This window comes from Oryctolagus cuniculus, chromosome 3, assembly GCF_964237555.1.
Source record: "Oryctolagus cuniculus chromosome 3, mOryCun1.1, whole genome shotgun sequence".
NCBI classification, from domain to species: domain Eukaryota; kingdom Metazoa; phylum Chordata; class Mammalia; order Lagomorpha; family Leporidae; genus Oryctolagus; species Oryctolagus cuniculus.
Genome location: NC_091434.1, coordinates 33,275,055 through 33,294,817, shown reverse-complemented (window position 1 = coordinate 33,294,817; position 19,763 = coordinate 33,275,055). Strand labels below are relative to the sequence as shown.

The window sequence follows — 19,763 nt, the reverse complement described above, 5'->3', positions numbered from 1 at the left end:
TTTGAACATTTAATGCCTTGGTGTTGATTATATAGAGATTAGCCTCTAAGCCTTATTAATATTCTGTAACTATCCTGATTCTTCATAAAAATAATGTGATGATTATGAGAATATAGGATTATTGATGAGTATATGAATGTTAATTTTGAAATATTAATTAGTTGTAACTTCTAATATTGAATTTTGACTTGCAGTTTCAGCCACGTGGGTATGAATGCCGGGATGCTGTGAATGGGTGTGACATTACTGAATACTGCACCGGGGATTCTGGCCAGGTATGGCAAACTGAGTTTTAGGAAACACAGATCACTTTTGAAGCTTTCAATATAGACATATGTAAATAGCTTTGGTTTCTTTTGTTTTGCTTTTCTTTTTACTTACTTCTAGCCCTTCCCTGTGTCTTTATTTTAGGAAAGTTTGAGGGGTGTGTGTGTGTGTGTGTGATTTTCTTTAAATATTAATCTCGCTTTCTTCCAGTGTTGCCCATCATAATTAGTTCATACTCAAGTAACTGGCTTTACTGTTCTGTTCTCCACATCTTAGGTGGTGCACTCATATTGATGCCACACTGATATATTGTTTTAAAATATTTTAAGGCCACAACCCCCTTTAAAAAAATTTGGATAGAAACCAATGGAGAAAACAAGGAAACCAGCCTCACTGCTTTGTTTGAGATGGGACTGGGAGCAGTATGCACGTTTCTTAGCTCACTGTTGCTGCTTCTGTCCTACGTCCATGGCCCTGGCTTCATGGCTTTGGCATGATTTAGTTCCCATTAAAATTAATGTCTCTTTCTAAAATTCCCTTCTTGTATGATTAGTGTTTTTATTTGTGGTGTATTATTTTAAGTTTTTCTTTGTTCAGATCCACATTTGTTGAGCATACTCTGTATTAACATTGCTGTGAATTCTGGAATGTAGTAGGGAACAAAATGAGTTTTTTTTTTTTTTTTTTTTTTTTGCCTTCCTGGACCTTACCTTCTGCCAGGTGTAGAAACCGAAATAAGTAAAGCAAAGCCAATGGTAATAAGTGCCAAACATAAAGTAAAATGCTGTGAAAATAACAATGGGGGGAGGTCATCAGAGGGAGGAGCAGCTATATATTCCTGGAGAAAGTGGCATTTAACTAGAGACATGGGGTAAAAAGGAGCTACTCAGTTAACTGTATGCATGGACATGTGGCTTCGTTAAGAAATGGAGTGAAACCCAGGAGAATCATGGAAAAGTTTAAAAAAATAGATTCAAAAATGAAGTCAGAAATCAAGGCAAATAGGGACTTGTAAGACTATCGTAAGAATTTTGTATTTCATTCTTCTTTCAGATTGATTCTGACATCACCTCAAAAGCATTTTCCTATATTATTATACCATATTTTAGAAATACCATTTTAATGATTGCATTATATTTATTATGTGGCTTAATCTGTTGATTTTCCCTAGTAGTGGATATTTAGATTCTGGCGGATTTTCATTACTATAATTACTATAGTATTTATCAACATGTGTGTTTTTTTTTTTTTTAAAGATTTCATTTATTCATTTGAGAAGTAGAGTTACAGACAGTGAGAGGGAGAGACAGAGAGAAAGGTCTTCCTTCTGTTGGTTCACTTCCCAAATGGCCGCAACGGCTGGAGCTGCGCCGATCTGAAGCCAGGAGCCAGGAGCTTCTTCCTGGTCTCCCATGTGGGTGCAGGGGCCCAGTGACTTGGGCCATCTTCTACTGCTTTCCCAGGCCACAGCAGAGAGCTGGATTGGAAGAGGAGCAGCCAGGACTAGAACTGGCGCCCATATGGGACGCCAGCACCGCAGGTGGAGAATTAACCTACTACGTCATGGTGCCAGCCCCATCATCGTGTGTTTTAAAAACAGTGTTTCCTGTTGAGGGGTGTTCCTTATGATAAGTGTTCAAGAGTAAGGTTACCAATTTCCAGGTATTATGTCTTCCGAAGGGCTCCCAACAAATAGAGTATTACCTTCATTATAAAAATGGCTATGTTGAAGGCCATTGCTTAAGGTAAGGGCTACGTACTACTCTATCTAGATCCCAGTTCAGGCTGTAACAATAGGCTATTGACAGAACTGGAGCCAAAACATTTTCTGCCTGCAGAAATGGGCCCTTGCATAGTGCATGGCTTGGAGAACAGTAGAGCATGCATGTTTATGTGTGTAAACTTGTGTAAGCTTGTCTTGAAGAGAATGACAGAACTGGCTAGAATGCTAGTTGCTCTTGCTAAGCTTATCAGTCACTCTACATCGCAGTGATAGAAGTGAACAAAGGAGTGGAGGGGCTGGAGTTGTACTGAGTTCCCTGCAGTGGAAGGAGACATGAGGAGGGGGAAAAAAGGTTGCTGGTTAACCTTTCTGGGAAGATCTTTATGTATATTATCTGAGGCTCAATTCCAGCTCAGTTCTCTTTTAGGATATGGTACAATGAAATATGTTCTGGCTTTAAAGATTTTTTATGCATATCTATTTCTTATATTTAAAATATAAGGCTTATTTGGAATTTCTCCCTAATATAATGACACAGTTTAAGAATTATGGGTTCTGTGTTTAATGAGACCTACACTAACAATTCTGACATATTGTTTCACTGCATTTTATATATATATATATGTATTTTTTAAAAGATTTATTTATTTACTTGAGAGGAAGAGTTACAGGCAGAGGGAGGGAGAGATTGCCATAAAATTTGCTGGAAGCAAGGTTTTTATAATGAGGACTACTTGTTGTGTAATTAAAACTTTCTTATCTAATGTGTCTAAGGTAAAAATGGTCCTGTTACATTAATTTCTCAGTGGCATATTGGAGTAGAATGTTTTATTATTAATAACTTTTTAATATGATCAGAATGAACTCAAGAAAGACCATTGAAGTAGAGGCAGTTAAAGTTCCACAGAATTCTTCTACTCTGTAAGAGGCAATGGACGTTGGATTTAAATTATGCTAACGATGACTAAGAAAATGAAATCTCTGCATCTCTGAGAATCAGGGTCTACAGGCCACATTTTGTCTGTTTTTGGTTATACCTCATGGTATGTTTTATTTAATTTTGATATTACCTTTTACTGATGACTTTTCAAAATTTATGCCAAAAAAAACACAATATTTGTGGTGCTGGCACTTTGGAGTAGTGGTTAAGCCACTACCTGTCAAACTATCATCCCAGATGAGTGCTGGTTCAAGCCCTGGCTGCTCCACTTCTCATCCAACTCATTGTTAATGCACCTGGGAAAGCAGTGGAAGATGGCCCAAGTACTTGGGCCCCTGCACTCACGTGGGAGATCTAGAAGAAGCTCTTGGATCCTGGCTTCAGATCAGCACAGCCCTAGCCATTGTGACCATTTAGAGATTGAACCAGCAGATGGAAGATCTCTCTCTCTCTCTCTCTCTCTCTCTCTCTCTTTCTGTCTCTCCCTCTCTCTCTCTCCCTGCCAGTAACTCTACTTTTCAAATAACATAATAAATCTCTTAAAAAAAAAAAAAAAAAGAACAGTACTTGTCCAATGTGGAGAAGTTCTTGGCAAATGGTCCTGGATAGTATAGTGAAGATATTTAAAAGATGTGAGAAATGTTTTTTGTTAGTACTGTAAACTATGGCATCTAAATGGGTGGGAAAGCAAAACATAATTTAAAATGAACACATATAAGTATGTTACATGATTGGAACCAGGCTCTAGTGACCCTTCTCATTCTGTATAAAACTGGGTCTGGAATGACCCTGAGAGACAGAATCCCAAGCTCTCCTCTGAGGCAGAGTAAAATACCCAGATTTGTGATTCTTTCTCCCAATTTAAATGTCACTAGAGAACATAAGAGCCCTCATAATTTTTCAGCTATACATTTCAGTGATAAACAGCTGGCTTTTATTAGCCTAAACTAAAAACAAATAATTTAAAAATCTTCTCATTTGTGGCTATGCTAGTATGAGGTGTTTTTTTTCTTACTAAAACATCACAAAAATGAACTATGACAGGATTAGGCCCTGATGTGCCTATTCTGGAAGCAAAATTTCTTGTGTATTTCTCTTCATGTAGTTGCCTTCATTTTAGAGTTAGTGAATAATTAATAGTGGTCAATTAACGAGATAATTACTGTTTGTTGAATGAATTCAGATGTATGAAAGAGTCCACAGAGATTTCTGTTTTTGTGCAGTTGGCCCCCACTCCAAGTTTAGTGCTGATAATTACAACCTTCAAATACTCACAAACACAAAATGAAAATTTGTGGTTAATGGAGCTTGTATGAGAGTCATTTATTCCTTAGAAAGACATAGAACCAAAGCATATTTATTTACATAAGAGGTGGGGGGTGTGGCATGGGCGGGGGAGAGAGAAAGATAACAGTTGATCTCTGGTTCACTATCTAAATGCCTGCATGGCCAGGGCTGGGCCTGGCTGAAGTGAGGGGTCAGGGACTCAGTGTTTGAGAAAATGGATGTGCTTACCTTCATTTGGGCATTATGCAAATATTCATGTATCAGAACATCACATGTACCCCATGTACAATATTTACATGGTTGTTGGAGGAGGTGCTCAGCCTCCCAGTTAAGATGCTGATTCAGACACCTGTGTTCTGTATCACATCACCTGAGTCCTGACTCCACCTTCCGGTTAATGCAGACCTCTGGGAAGCATCGGTGATGGCTCAAGTCATTGGGTTCCTGCCACCCATGTGAGAGATTGGATTGAATTCCTGGATCCTTGCTTTGATGAGACCCAGCCCTGGTCTTTGCAGGCATTTGGGGAGTCAACCAGCAGATGGCAGCTGTGTCTATCTGTCTATACTTCTAAATAAATTGATTTAATGAAAGAAAAATATATAGTACATTATCATTTTCTGTAGTCTTCCTACTGTGTAATGGAACATCAGAACTTCTTTCTCCTAACTATAACTTGGTAAATTAATTAATCTATTTTATCAATAAATTAATCTATTTTATTAATCTATTAATTTATCTCTCCCCAAAACCCTGGTAATCATCATTCTACGTTCCACTTCTATGAGATCAACTTTTTTGGGATTCCATGGGCCAAAGTAGTTTTACTATGAAATGTTCTTTATAAGTTGCTACTAGGCAGGAAAAATAAATTAGTTCTATTGTCTTTCTGTGGTGAACTTCGTACACAGCTTGATATATGCAGACTAGAATTCTTAATTGGATCAGAATGGGTCATTTATTTGCTTTCTCATTCAGTGAATAGTAATTGAGCATACATCACATGCTCAGTATTGTTCTAAGTACTAGAAAAGCAACTTAGAACAAAAAAATAAATCTGAAATCCTGCCAGCAGGGAGCTCACTGGTGATGGGGACAACAATTAACAGATAAGTAGAATGTACTCATAGGACTTGTCAGTGCTGATAAGTGCAATGGAGAGGAGAGTGGCAATGGGGAATGGAATGTCAGCATGGGAGAGAGGTTATAGCTTTTAAAAAATATTTATTTATTTATTTGAAAGTCGGAGTTACAGAGAGGGAGAGGCAGAGATAGGAAGTGAGAGACAGAGAGATCTTCCATTTGTTGGGTCAGTCCCCAGTTGGCTGCAAGAGCCAGGACTGGGCCGGGCTAAAAGAAGCCTGAGACTTCATCTGGGTCTCCCACGTGAGTGACAGGGGTCAAACACCTGGGCTACCTTTTATTGCTTGCCAGGCACATTAGCAGGGAGCTATGGGACTTGAACCAGCACTCTGATATAGGAGGCTGTGTTGCAAATAACAACTTAACCAGCTGTACCACAATACTGGCCTCTGATATTTACATTTTTAAAGGGACCACACTGGTAGTAATATAGACTGTAAGGAGAGTGAGGTGAAGCAGGGGACTTCGGAGTTAGAGATGGTGGTGATTTGGTCCCAGGTGTTAGGGGTGGAGATGGAGAAAATTTGGGTCAGATTATGGCATTTTTATTGTAGAGCTAATAGGATTTGGGGCAGACAGGATAGAAGGTGTGAGAGAAAGAAGAGTGGAGAATCATTCTCTGGTTTTTAGGCTGAACAATTGGAAGGATGGAATATCATTTACTGAGAAGGTGAAGACTGAGGAAGAACTTTTGTGTACATTGCTGTGTGTCTTATTCACCTGCCACACCTGTGTATCTTATATTTGCTTTGCATACAAGGTAGAGCCTTTGATTTGACCTTTTTTTTTCCAGTTCATTTAAATGTGGCAAATAAAAATGCAGAGGAAAAAAATCACTTATTGAGGGCAACTTTTGGGGAAAAGGAAGTATATTTTAAAGAGTGAGTTTATAAAAAAAATCTATAAAAAAAACAAACATCAGTCACATCACAGATTGTTCTTGGTTTGAGAGGTCAAATCACAGATCGTTCATGGTTTGGAGATTGGTCATTTACAACGAGTTGAAAGACAGAATATTTTCTGTGTCTCAGTATAGTAGCCTGTAAATGAGCGCCATGGTGTCAAATGCAGATTTGATATTTTCACAGAGCAGAGCAGGGCCTTGTGAATTAGTTTCTGAATGTGTTCAGTCTTCCATAACAAGCTGATTAATTTCCTTCACTGTTGACTTTAGTCCCTTTTACTTTTAACTTGGTAGGTGAGTGAATCACCTCACAGTAAGCAGAGAAACATCCATTGCATGGGGCAAGTTTGTTAATTGTTTTACCAATACTAGTGTTTATTTGAATTAACCTACTTGAAAAGTTACATGTCCTTTCCTAATTGCTCCTACTTATATATTCACCATTCCTCCATTTTGTTTTGCATTTTAACATTGTTCACATTATCTGAAGGTACGTAACCTGCCAAACATTAATTAAATTGATTTTATTTTTCAGTGCCCACCAAATCTTCATAAGCAAGATGGATATGCATGCAATCAGAATCAGGTATACTGGAGCATAAGTTACAAGTGTAGTTTAAGAAAGAATTATTTTTTAAAAATTTTTGATGAATAAAACTTTGAAATTTTTCCAAATAAAGTATTATAGTGGGGTTATAATTCAGAGCTGCTTCATCTTATACGAAATATTACATATATTCTATTTGACTCTGATGACAAATTATCCAGATTATAAGAACAGAAAAAAATGTAAAGGTTGAAGGGTTAAGTGTAATATTTTGAGTTGTGATCATCTTTCAATCAGTTTATATTTTTTAATTAGTTTATATTTAAAGAACTGTACTATGAAGTCTCTACTGAATTTTATATTTTGGTTTATTCTTATGCCTTTCAGGATGATTATGACTCTTATTGGTCCTTTGAAAATATTAGGATGCAGAAATTAAAAAAAAAAAGACCTCTACATTTGCCAGAAGCAGACCTTGTAGGCAAAATTTTGGGAAAATGGAACTGGCTGCATGTGTTTCACAGTGCATGTTCTCTTGTCCTCAGGGTCGCTGCTACAATGGCGAGTGCAAGACCAGGGACAACCAGTGCCAATTCATCTGGGGAACAAGTAGGTCACACCTTCCTGCTTGAAGGTCACACCTGTGGTTTTCTCTTAATATTGTTCTCTGCCAGTCTCGCTGAAAGGGTCACAGCTTAGAGTAATGCTTAAAAAATCTAGAAATGGGTGAGAATACAGAGGACTGTGAATCTTGTAAGAACTATACAAAAGAACAAGAGCTGTACAAACAGCTGCTCAAGGTAGGGAGTCATCACAAGTGACAGCATCTCCCACTGATTGTGGCTTTCAGAGGGAGAACGTTGCATCTGCTTGTCAGAACTGGGTTGACTGCAGAAGTCATATTCATTATTCTTTCCCTTGGATGAGGCACCATGTACCTTGCATTTAGCATTCACTCCTCCACTTCTGGCCCCTGCCAAGTTATCTGTCTTTTCTTTTTTTTTTAACCCCAAGGATAGTACTAGAATTATTTTCTAAAGTTTGTAATTTACTATCTCAGTTCAGAGAATACAAATATTTCCCAAGGTGTGAGCAGGTTATGAGTCTCAGTAGATGGGGGGGCGGGTTCTTCAAAAAGTTCATGGAAATGTATATTATGAACAGAACCTATGCTTAATTTTTTTTACTACAATAAAGTTATCTTTTAAATCTGTTCTCTTTGTATTAATACTGCATTAACAAGAATTGTTGAGAACTGTGTTGTAGTAATTTTCACACATTTGTTGTGACTGTGTTAGTATAATGTTTTAATAAGTTTTTTAAAAATAAAAATGATTTTAAAAAGATAAAAAAGATCCATTATTCCATGAACACTTTGAAGTCCTCTTGTACGTTCATTAAACGATAATATCCATATCTCTTCCCAACATTTGCTGTGCTTCTCCAAAGGACTCGAGTTCCCAGGGGCCAGATGGGAACCATGAGAAATGAGTCTACCTTGTGATGGAGGCTGGGTCACCCCAAAGGAGAAGAAAGCACAGACAGGGCTCTGGCATGAGTGATTTTTATGTTTGGCAGATAATATTTATCTGATTGATTTACAATCAGTGGTTTAGTTTTGACAGAGAAAATGAAATAGACACGTAAATATCAAAGCCCAAGGGCCAACATGAAATCTCAGTGGGCTAAGATTTGTAATTAATCTCCTAATGTTTACATAAGACAAGATTAGGAATGTTTGTTAGTTTTCTACATGTCACTTCACTGATTACTGCTAATGATCCTTCTTACTTTCCTCCATGAATCCACAGACAAGAATTGGAAAGAAATGTATTTCTCATGTTGAAAAAATGATGTTGTGTTGGGATTGTTTGGTATTAGTTGGTAAGAGCCAGTTATTTAATTTTCAGGGGTTTTACAAGCCCTAGGACATCACATGCAATATTTACTCCATTTCCATGAAGTATTCACACCAGAAAAATTGGCAAATGCTACAAATCAGGATTTTTCATGCTTCTTCTGGAGAACAAATGGTTAGATATTTATTTTCACAGTGCTGGTTATAGACAACAAAAAAAATGTAAAATTAATTTTTCCCTTGCCTACTTCCAAAAGAGGCCACAGGGTCTGACAAGTTCTGTTATGAAAAGCTGAATACGGAAGGCACTGAGAAGGGCAACTGTGGGAAGGATGGAGACCGATGGATCCAGTGCAGCAAACAGTGAGTGGCTGGTTGTGGGGAGCACATGACCCAGAAGTGCTTGGGAGCTCTGATGCCAATGCAAAATGAGCACAAATTCAATGTTAATAAATATTACTGATTTTTAAAAATGTTCACTTACTCAAAAATGTAAAGTATGTGTTTTATATTCTAGTGTATCTAGAGGCACATGCTGTGAACTAAACTGATACCCTGCTACAGACTCACACCATTTCTGTAAAATCCAGAAATTGTCTCAGATGCTGGATTTTTTTTTACTTGATTCTTGTTCTGAAGAGATACAAGTTATAGGGCAAAGCTCCTCTACAGCGTGGAAGATTCTCCTCCCAATTTTGAAGCAGAACAAGAATTTAAGGGAAGCTTTTTTGTTTTTGTTTCTGTTTTTGTTTTTAAATAATAATCTTTTTTGCTGTAGTATTTGAAACTTTGACATTTCTTGTAGCTTTTGATGGTGGATCAAGCCTTAGGCAAATAATCTTTGATTATAATTTCTTTAAAATTACATAAAAATAATGGACAATAAAGCTTCCCACTGGCAATTCATGAGTGAGATACAGATGTCCCAAGATGTTGATCCTCAGTTCTTGGGTGCCAAGGAGTAGGAGGAAGGAGGGTCAAAAACAGTCAACATCCATAAGGTTGAGTCCTCTCAATTTGATTAGTTTCTTTCATTAACTCTGTGTCCTAGACAAATCTGATAATTTATATTTGTTTCTATGCCTTCAGAAGAATTGAAAGTATGTTATTTCAAAAAGTTAAAGAAAAAAAAAAGAAAGGATAAAGATGGATTGAGGGAGAGAGGAAGTATTATTGTCTTCTTAGAATTGTATCTATGAAATACATTAAAATCTGTTTTCTTTATGTTAATAAAATGAAAATAATTTTAAAAAATAGTTGGGGAATTAGTAGTGAATTAGATCATTATAGAAGTTAGCTTTTTACTATCTGGCAATATGATATCCAGCCCTCAATGAGTTAAGGAAAATTAATATATTTTTTAGAAAATTTTAAAAATTGTGAAAGAATAATCTGTAATAAAAGTAAATAATGCACAATATACATTTCAACAAATAAATATAAGGTGAACTTCCTTGTAAGCTTACCTGAGTCAAGAAATAGAACATTGCAGCATCTGAGAAGTAATGTATCCTTCCCCATCACTGTCTCCCATCTTGTATTTGGAAGGAAACTTCATCCTGAATTCACGGCAGTAGCTTTTCTGTTATTTAGAATTGTTTGTTTGTGTTTGTCTGTTTTCAGCTAGTAGTTTGTGCATTACATTGTATTTTGCTTTGGAACTTCAGCATTTTAAGAGTTTTCTGATGTGTATAGCTGTTTTTCATGTTGTTGTTCATTTGTTTCCTTTTCATAGCTACACATGTAAATATAATACAATTTAGTTCTCCATTCTGCATTGATGGGCATTTGGGTTGTTTCCATATTTTGGCTGTGAAGAACTGTGCTGCTATGAACTCTGTTACACATGTAATCTAACACACATTCATACATGTTTTCTACAAGGCCTGTACCTGATAGAAAAATCACCAGCTCATAGTGGATGTGTGTCAAATTGTTTTCTAAAATGATCATAATAAATAAACTCTACCATCAATAATATGTACATAAGAATGATAATACCAACACTTGGTATCATCAGACTTTTTTTAACTTTAATATATTCTCATGAGTATGAACTGCTACAGCATTGTGGTTTCATATACATTTCTCGTATTGCAAATGGAACCTAACACATGTTCACATATTTATTAGACATGGATTTCCCTTTTTTGTTACATGCCGCTCCAGGTCTGTGCCCATTTTTTAGGGCTCATTGTTTATTTAGCAGAGAATCTGGGGTTAGTTGCCCTCATGGTGGATTAGTCATTTAACAATGATTTCTGCCCCTTGGCTGTATAATCTTTAGCATGTTGAGTTTCTTTTTTTTTTTTTATCCTTATGGCTATAAACTGATAATTTTTTTTAACTTTTATTTAGTAGATATAGATTTCCAAAGTACAGTTTATGGATTACAATGGCTCCCCCTCCCCATAACTTCCCTCCCACCCGCAACCCTCCCATCTCCCGTTTTCCATAATTGTAAGGTAGATGCACAAGCTACATATTCAAAGACAGGAAGTAGGATAGGAACAAAAGGCTATAATCTTTTATCCAGAAAACATAATCCTCACCAGCAGCTCCCTTACTGGCTTCTCCTCACATTAGACCTCTTTTAGTTCTCAGAGGAAGAGGGGGAGGATGGGTAGGAAGGTCAGTGGAGGGAATGGGAGTGGTATTGAGTAGCTTACACACCAGTTATGATCCATCTTCCAGGACTAGACACCTTGCTGCCCCAAATACAAAGCAATTCAAAAAATAAGTGGAAAATGAAATTTAGAGAACAAATTTATTTTAGTACAAAAATTTTATGAAACCCATGCATATGAGAGATCTTCAAAAATTTTATGGAAAATGTATATTATGGAAAAACTGTACTTGGATTTCAAAATTTTTTTGCACCAAGATAAGGTTGCCTTTTAATCATATTTTCCATGAACGTTTTGAAGTCTGGGTTAAACTGGTCTTCTTGGCAAGGAAACAAGGAGGAGGTCTTAGCCAACTAACAATATCTGAATACATGCATTTTTTACAAGTAGGGTTTTTAAACATTTTGAATAGATGAGTTTATGGACTAAATACTCATGATTGAGTCTGATTCCTCCTGTCTTGTTCCCTCTCCTTCTCAGTGACGTGTTCTGTGGATTTTTACTCTGTGCCAATCTCACTCGAGCTCCACGTATTGGTCAGCTTCAGGGTGAGATCATACCAACTTCCTTCTACCATCAAGGCCGGGTGATTGATTGCAGGTAATATGTTAAATGTTAGAAACTAATGAAACTGAGACTTTCAACCTCCAAACATCAAATTTTTAAAAAAATTAAAGATTTTCTAGTTCTTGCAAAAAGAAAGTTGACTTAGATTTTAAGACGTAGGTTTCATGCTGAGAGTCACTTAAAAAGCAAAGTTATGTAATGATCTGAAAGTTGCATTTGTGGGGCCTGCATTGTAGCATAGCAGGATAAGCCACTGCTTGCAATGCTAGTATCTCATATGGATGTCAATTTGAGTCCCAATTGCTCCACTTCCAATTTAGATCCCTACTAATAGTTTGGGAAAAGAGTGGAAGACTGGCCCAAATACTTGGGTCCCTGTACCCACATGAGAGATACAGATAAACTCTTGGCTTCAACCTGGCCCAGCAACGCCATTGCAGTCACTTGAGGAGTGAACCAGTAGATGGAAGATCTCTCTCTATATAACTCTGCCTTTCAAATAAATAAACAAACCTTTTCTAAAAAGAAAATTATATTTGCTCAAAATTATACTAGCTGTTAATAGTAAGGCATTTCTTGGTAATCATATTCTTTTTTTTATTGAAGTGTTGTAATCATATTTTTTTTGACAGGCAGAGTGGACAGTGAGAGAGAGAGACAGAGAGAAAGGTCTTCCTTTGCCGTTGGTTCACCCTCCAATGGCTGCAGCCGGCGCGCTGCGGCCGGCACACCGCGCTGATCCTAAGGCAGGAGCCAGGTGCTTCTCCTGGTCTCCCATGTGGGTGCAGGGCCCAAGGACTTGGGCCATCCTCCACTGCACTCCCTGGCCACAGCAGAGAGCTGGCCTGGAATAGGGGCAACCGGGACAGAATCCGGCGCCCCAACTGGTACTAGAACCCGGTGTGCCGGCACCGCAGGTGGAGGATTAGCCTAGTGAGCCGTGGCGCTGGGCAATCATATTCTTAAAAGTAGAATTATAGTATTCATAACTGTGATTAAAATTTTGTGCACTGGAAATACCATTATTTGATCCCTGTGTTTTAATTTTATGACCATAAAAGGAAAAAGAGTTTAAGCTGTACTTTCTGTAGCATGCATCTACAGATGCATAATTACCCAAATTACATTTAGAAAATAGTAAAATAGTATTTGTTGTTATAAGCAAAGATTTTATACCTAATTGTCTGTGAGTACAAGGCACATAGGTATGTGGCCTATTTTTTTTTTTTAGTCAAGGAGTCATATTATATTTGCAAAAAAAATATTCCCTTCATAGTGGTCATAATACTAAGATTGGCTCAAACACTTTGGGGATTTCCCCTACAGAACTTTGTGTGTGTGTGTGTCTGTGTGTGGGCAAAGTTATTTTTAGTATCCCTAGAATAGCAATTATTCATCTTATTTGAGTACACATAAGATTCGCAATGATACTAATGTGAGTTCGAATACATTTTAGTAACTGAGCACACAATTGCATAATGCTGTCTTGGTCAAATGATTGTTTTTCTGTCTTTTGAGTGGCCTTTAAAGGGACTTCTAATAGGGTCCTGGAAAAGATCTTTCTGGGAATAAATTTGTAGTCTTCAGAGTTAGTTACTTTGATGTACACAAGCTTTCCTTGAATGTGTACATTTTCACATGTCTCTAGATACAACAGCTCTATTAAATTATATTGTAAAATACTCAACAAGATAATCTATTAGTAATTATAGCATTGAATATCATTCAAATTCAAGTTGTTCCTAACTTTGAAATTTTAGAAGTGCCTATCAATACGGAAGAAATGGTTTATTTTTTGAATTATGAATAATCAAATCCTCTGAAGTAATAATAATAATTTTCAACAATATTTTTATTTTATACTTTGACTCAACATTTGCTTCTTTCTACCACACCACATCTGATAGTCTTAAGGAGCTAATGATATAGTTTCTTCCTTTGTTCTTAGGCAAATACTTCTCCTCTAGTCTTAATGTTGGTTTTAGAAACAAGTGAAGGTTTAGAATATACTGTGTGCAAATGACATTTTTCATGATGATATGCAGTGTAATAAGGATAGTGACAAGTAGTTTCTTTTTCCTGATGTTTTATTAAAGGGAAAAAGTAGGGAAATTCTGAGAGAAACTCAAATTGACCAACAGCATCTGCATTTTCAGGAAGACAAGCTTCATGTGGGTTGATGTTGTACTTCTCAGTGTGGTGATAATTGTGTGTAAATATCTTTCTTCTTTTAGTGGTGCTCACGTAGTTTTAGATGATGACACAGATGTGGGCTATGTAGAAGATGGAACACCATGTGGCCCATCTATGATGTGTTTAGATCGGAAGTGCCTACAGATTCAAGCCCTCAATATGAGCAGCTGTCCCCTTGATTCCAAGGGTAAAGTCTGTTCAGGCCATGGGGTAAGTAGATATCTATGTTCCAGCTTGAAGCGTCCATGTCTAGCATCCTCAAAGTTCACATGGTTAGATTTCCCATTCAATTCTCCTATCATGGTTATTGTCAAGATCTGTGCACTGGTTTTAACATTTATTTAGTGTCCCTATCTGCTGAGAATGTCCTCTGTGTTCATATGCTTTTATTTTTGTTGTTTCTTGTATCACTGGCTATTCATATGTAGCACATTCTCAATATGACTTGCTATCCGTATCAGTCAGGAGTCTCCAGAGAAACAGAACCAATGGGAGATGCTCTCTGCCCAGGTAAATGGGAGACTTGTTCTTAGGAATTGGCTCACATGATTGTGGAGGCTGGGAAGTCCCACAGTTGCTGTCTTGATGATTGAGAGCATGGAAAGCTGGTGGTGCGGTTCAGGTTGAGTCCAGATGGGAGAAGTGGTAGAACTGCTGGGATGAATCCCAGTCCCAGGGCTAGAGAAGATGATATGAGATGTTCCTGCTTCAGCAGTGAAGCAGGATAAACAAAGAGGCGGACTCCCTCCTCCTCCTTCATGTTCTATTCAGGCCCTCAGTGGTGTGGGTGATGCCTGTTGACATTCAGGAAGGCCATGTACCCATGCACTTTATAGAGTCCAGTGACTGAAATGCTAATCTCATCTAGAAACACTCTCAGAGACACACCTCAAAATAATGCTTATTTGGGGCACCCCGTGGCTGCATCAGGTTGGCAAATAAAATTAACCATCATAACATCAAAAGACTGGAGGAAAATTGGTACTACTCCTAAAGGAACTCCATGTGATCGTTTTGTACAATTCAAAACAAATCATCTCAGCAGTTCACTTTCAGCCGCTCAGTGTGCATATTGTTTATCTACAAGTATGTGTACCAGATCATGCTAAACTAGGTGTTGGGTCAGTGGTGTGAATCACAAGGCTGAAATTTTACAGTTATGCTTGGATCACTGTCAGCCAAGGAGAAGACGCTGCACCTATTCTCGCCTGCCCATCTCTTTAATTCTGAGAACAAAGTATTTGGGCAAGTTGTCGTTACTGGCAAACCTAGACTTCATATCCAAAAATGAACTTTAATTATTAACATTAGTTTAATAAATTAGGATTAGCAAAAGGAAGGTATTTCAAAAATTTATATAGACCAGAAATAGAAAAAAAAGAGACAATAAGAAACAGAGCAATCATCAAAAAGCGAGATGCTAAAACGAAGATAAAACTATTGCAAAATAGATTGATAGGCAGATGATAGAAAAAGATGGAAGGCCCCAAGAACCTGTGCCAACTATTGTCTAGGGTTTGAGGTTTGGTTGAATCATAGGCTCATAGGAAAGAAAGCCTAATGATTAGGAGCATAGATTTGGGTACTGGAAAGAATCATGGATTTGATTCCTGGTTCTGCCCCTTGCGGTCTCAGTGACTTTTGACAAGTCATTTAACATCTCTTGGTCATCAGGGTGCTGGTGTGAGGATTAAATGAGATACTTTTACGTAAAGCACATAGTATTGGTTCCTGGCACTTAGCAATTTCTACATAAGTAAAATAACTGGGCAACCTTTTCAGCTGTTGCTCTGAAAACGTAAAACTTAACGCATAAAAGAGGCTCTTACTAATGTCCTCCTACCTCTGTCACTTTCTCATCTTGATAAAAAAGTTGGAATTTAGCTTTGTTAATAATAATCATGGTATTGTAATGTTACAGATTAAAAAGCTTCTAATTTTATCATCTCTAATAATCCGGCTCTCAGTGTATTTCACAGAGGAATAAGGGTTTAAACTCCCTGTCTGCTTTTCAGATGGCTGCTTATTTATGTTAGAAGTCCATTCTAGCCTACAGCCTGGAACCCATGGGAAGGCAAAGATTCTCCTGGGGTCTTCAGCCTGGCTGACTGAGCAAAGAGTACTCAGGGACTGGCAGTGAATGTGGGAGGGCTGCTTATTGGGCAGGGAAAGCTCCACCAAATGTCTGGTGTTGGTCATGGTGAGGTAATGCAGTGTGTTGCTGACTTAGGTCTCCTGTCTTAATGTCTCTTGAACCCAAAGCCTTCTACCTCTGGCAAAGTCCTCTGAGAACAGTACCTGCGAATTTGTTGAATTAAGCATGTATACTTTTGAAGTATATTCCTGGAAACAAAACTATGGTTAGACATTGATGTACTTAAATTATATCAACATGGGTCACTCAAATATAATTTACACATGTGCCCTTATTGACTTTTATTTTCTTATAATTAATCGAAAATATCATTCAACAATATCATCTGTGCATTGTTTATGTCTAGTGCTCAAAACCAAAGGAATCTTGAAAAGTTACAAGTGGTTTTCAAAGCTTTCTCCTTGCTCCTGTGACTCTTGCATTTGTCACTATTATTCTGCTAAGCCCTGTCAAAATGCCCCATCTCTGCTCTTTTTCCTTGACAGGTGTGTAGTAATGAAGCCACCTGCATCTGTGATTTCACCTGGGCAGGGACAGACTGCAGTATCCGGGATCCGGTTAGGAACCTTCCCTCTCCCAAGGATGAAGGACCCAAGGGTTTGTGTGATTTCACTTTCCATTCATTTCAGACTGAATTCATTATCACTCTTCCAATGCACCAATATAACACTTCCATAGATTTCATAGAGAACGCATCAGAATACCTTTCTTGCCATTAAGTCATGTCATTCACATTACTGGTGAACTGGAGATTTTGTGTCTTACTTAAGAAAAGTTTGAATTGCCTCCTAGATTAGAACTGAGATTAGGAAGAAATACATATGTAGGTTTCCATTAATCCAGTTTCCTTTCTTTCCTTTAAAACTCATTTTATATAGAATTGCAAATTCTAGTTATTTTATAGCTTGTCTAAGCCATGCCAGTTCTCTAATAGATAAAGCATCTTTTTTGCTGATGTGGGACTCTGGTTATTCCCTTAATATGTGAATTCGTCCAGTGGGAAATTGTAGCCTTCCATGCTATTTTTAAACACTCTTTTGATTAAGAAGGAGTTAGGAGTTTTTCAAAGACCTTTTAATTCTTCAAAGAAGAACCTTTGTTTTAGTCAGCAGTTAAGAAGGGAGAAGTTAGAATTTTCACTTAGAAGTGTCAGTGCCACCCAGAAGCACACTCCGATTTTGCAGCTGAGAATGCCCAGCCATGGTCGTTACCCAGATAATGAGAGACTGGGCTGGGACCAAGACTCTGGTCTGACACTCATGCTCTCCTCCATTGTGTCATGTTATGTCTGTGCCATCATGAATAGGGTAGTCAGTTGCTCGTTATTCTCCCCGTTTTCCACCCTACACATAATTCTCAAAGATCTAGAAAAGTCTTAAGTCACAATATGCTTACTGTAGCATACGTGAGAAACCAAAGAATACTAGAACCGATTTTAACATACATAATGATGTTGTATACCTACTTCTTCACGGTACTATTAACAGTTTTTATGAATAACTACCCTGCTTTTCTTCTACAGGAGGGAAAATACATACAGAAATAGAATCATTTTGAACTGCTTAGTTTTGCCTGAAGGTTCATTTAAACTCTCTGCTCTTCAGTGTAGTCCACATTGGAAAATATTGCTTCAAAAGCAGACGAAGCTCTGTAGTCCTCAATTCCTGAAGAGCTTTAGGCTGATTCAGTTGCATGTGAGTTGTTTGGTAATAGTGGAGTGTTAAATTACATTTTGTGTATTTTTTATATGCCCATGTTTTAAAGTTCCGTAAGAATCATAATCACACCCCCACAGTCTATTTCTGTGCTTCTATTTCTAAAAGGGAGCCTATTCCAATTTTACATTTAGTCTTTTATCGCTTAAAACTGGAACAAAAAATTTTTGGCTCCACCTTCACAAGTTAGATTTAGGTTCTGACAAGAGGGTCATTCTTTCCTTAGCATGTCTGTGGTACTTTTAAAGACCTAGATGCTATTTCTTTGGGCGAGGTCTAAAGCCCTCTGTATAAAGAGTTGATGGAGAAGCAGAGCTACGTTTGCTTAGGCTCTGTCCTCTTCTTTAGGTGGGAAGGGGATTATTAATTGTCTGTTGCTGTCTATTCTGCTTTCCTTCACCCACCTGTTCCAAGAAGAGCTTTTGGAGACATAAGCAACTATATTTGCAAGAAGCTGCCTTTTGTTTTGCTTTGATTTCTCCTCATTTAATGTTTTGGTCTTATATTAACTTTTAAAAATAACTTTTTTAATCTTTCAAGTAATATACGTTTATCATAGAAAGTTTTGAAAATAGAGAAAAGATTAAAAAGAAAATAAAAATCACCCTTAATTCCACAATACAAGAACACCAATATAAGCACTCTTGCATATTTCTTTCCTTTGTTTCCTTTTTTCACTCTTTTTTTAAAGATAAATCTATTATTTATTTATTTATATTTATTTGAGAGGCAGAGAGGGTAGTCTTCCATCCATTGGTTCACTTACCAAATGGCTGCAATGGCTGAAGTTGAGCCAATCTGAGGCCAGGAGCCAGGAGCTTCTTCTAGGTCTCCCACGTGGGTGCAGGGGCCTATAAGTTTTTGGGCCATCTTCCACTGCTTTCCAGGCCATAGCAGAAAGCTACATCATAAAAGGAACAGCTGGGACACAAACCGGCTCCATATGGGATGCGGGCACCATGGGCAGAGGCTTAACCTACTATGCCACAGTGCTGGTCTCTCTCTTTTCATTCTTAATTAAGACATGGAGTCACTAGAGTAAAGGTCACTGTTCTAAAATTATAAAAATCTTTGTTAATCTCTAATAATTTTGATTACATTGAAAATGTCATTGATATAAGTTAAGATCAAATATTTCTTTATTGTTTCTAGAAAAATAAAGCAGCTTTAGAACAACTAAATCACAAGCCCATCAATAATAGTTTTTTATATCTTTTAACCTCTGTAGAAGAGTTTGTTAATATTTTTGTAACATGGGAAACAATAGGTATCATACATTTTAATACCTTGTTGTAGGTTTTATGATTTTATTTTTGATATTCTGGTTAAAAGAAGGTGCTCATGGAGAAATTATGTATTTTACTTTGTTTTTATCCATTTGGTAAATATTTACTGGCTGTTCTGCATCTTTGCCACATAGCCAGTAGTCTACACATATTATGTCTCTTTCTTTTGGAAATATGTAAAGGAAATGAAATGCTTCATGTTAGTGCTAAATTTTAGTTTAATCATAGCCATTTGTGATATTGCCTGGCTGAAGAGTAACAGGTAATAAACTCAATATATCGAAACAAGTAGTGCATTCTTGACTGTAGGTTTAGCAGTGTGTGAGGTGCCAAGGTTTTCAGAACTGCACCCTGGATGTTTTTGTTATTATCTGGCTGGTTTGGTTGGCACTTACCACCCTGAGTGCTGTGGTTGGGCCCTCCCTAAACGCTTGGCATTTGTAATGAGCAACACTCACAGTGCATCAGTAGCTGAAGCTTTCTGTATAGATGCAGTGAGGAGGTGTTAGAAAATACTTCGTTTGAGTTATTTTGGCATACGTCCTTGGGGT

General features: G+C 37.4%; 1 protein-coding gene across 4 annotated transcripts in view; it reads left to right on the top strand.

The window, feature by feature from the left end:
- Positions 1–19,763, top strand: part of ADAM23 (ADAM metallopeptidase domain 23) — a 170,093-nt gene that overhangs the window by 130,225 nt on the left and 20,105 nt on the right. For 3 of the 4 annotated variants that reach the window (XM_008259040.3, XM_002712550.5, XM_008259041.4), the window contains exons 18-24: positions 195–275; positions 6,800–6,850; positions 7,357–7,420; positions 8,927–9,032; positions 11,777–11,896; positions 14,098–14,266; positions 16,697–16,808. In XM_008259040.3, coding sequence (XP_008257262.3) covers positions 195–275; positions 6,800–6,850; positions 7,357–7,420; positions 8,927–9,032; positions 11,777–11,896; positions 14,098–14,266; positions 16,697–16,808 — 703 coding nt within the window. Of the gene's footprint in view, positions 1–194; positions 276–6,799; positions 6,851–7,356; positions 7,421–8,926; positions 9,033–11,776; positions 13,861–13,917; positions 14,267–16,696; positions 16,809–19,763 lie in introns of those variants that run through there. The other variant, XR_011387146.1, reaches the window with a different exon arrangement.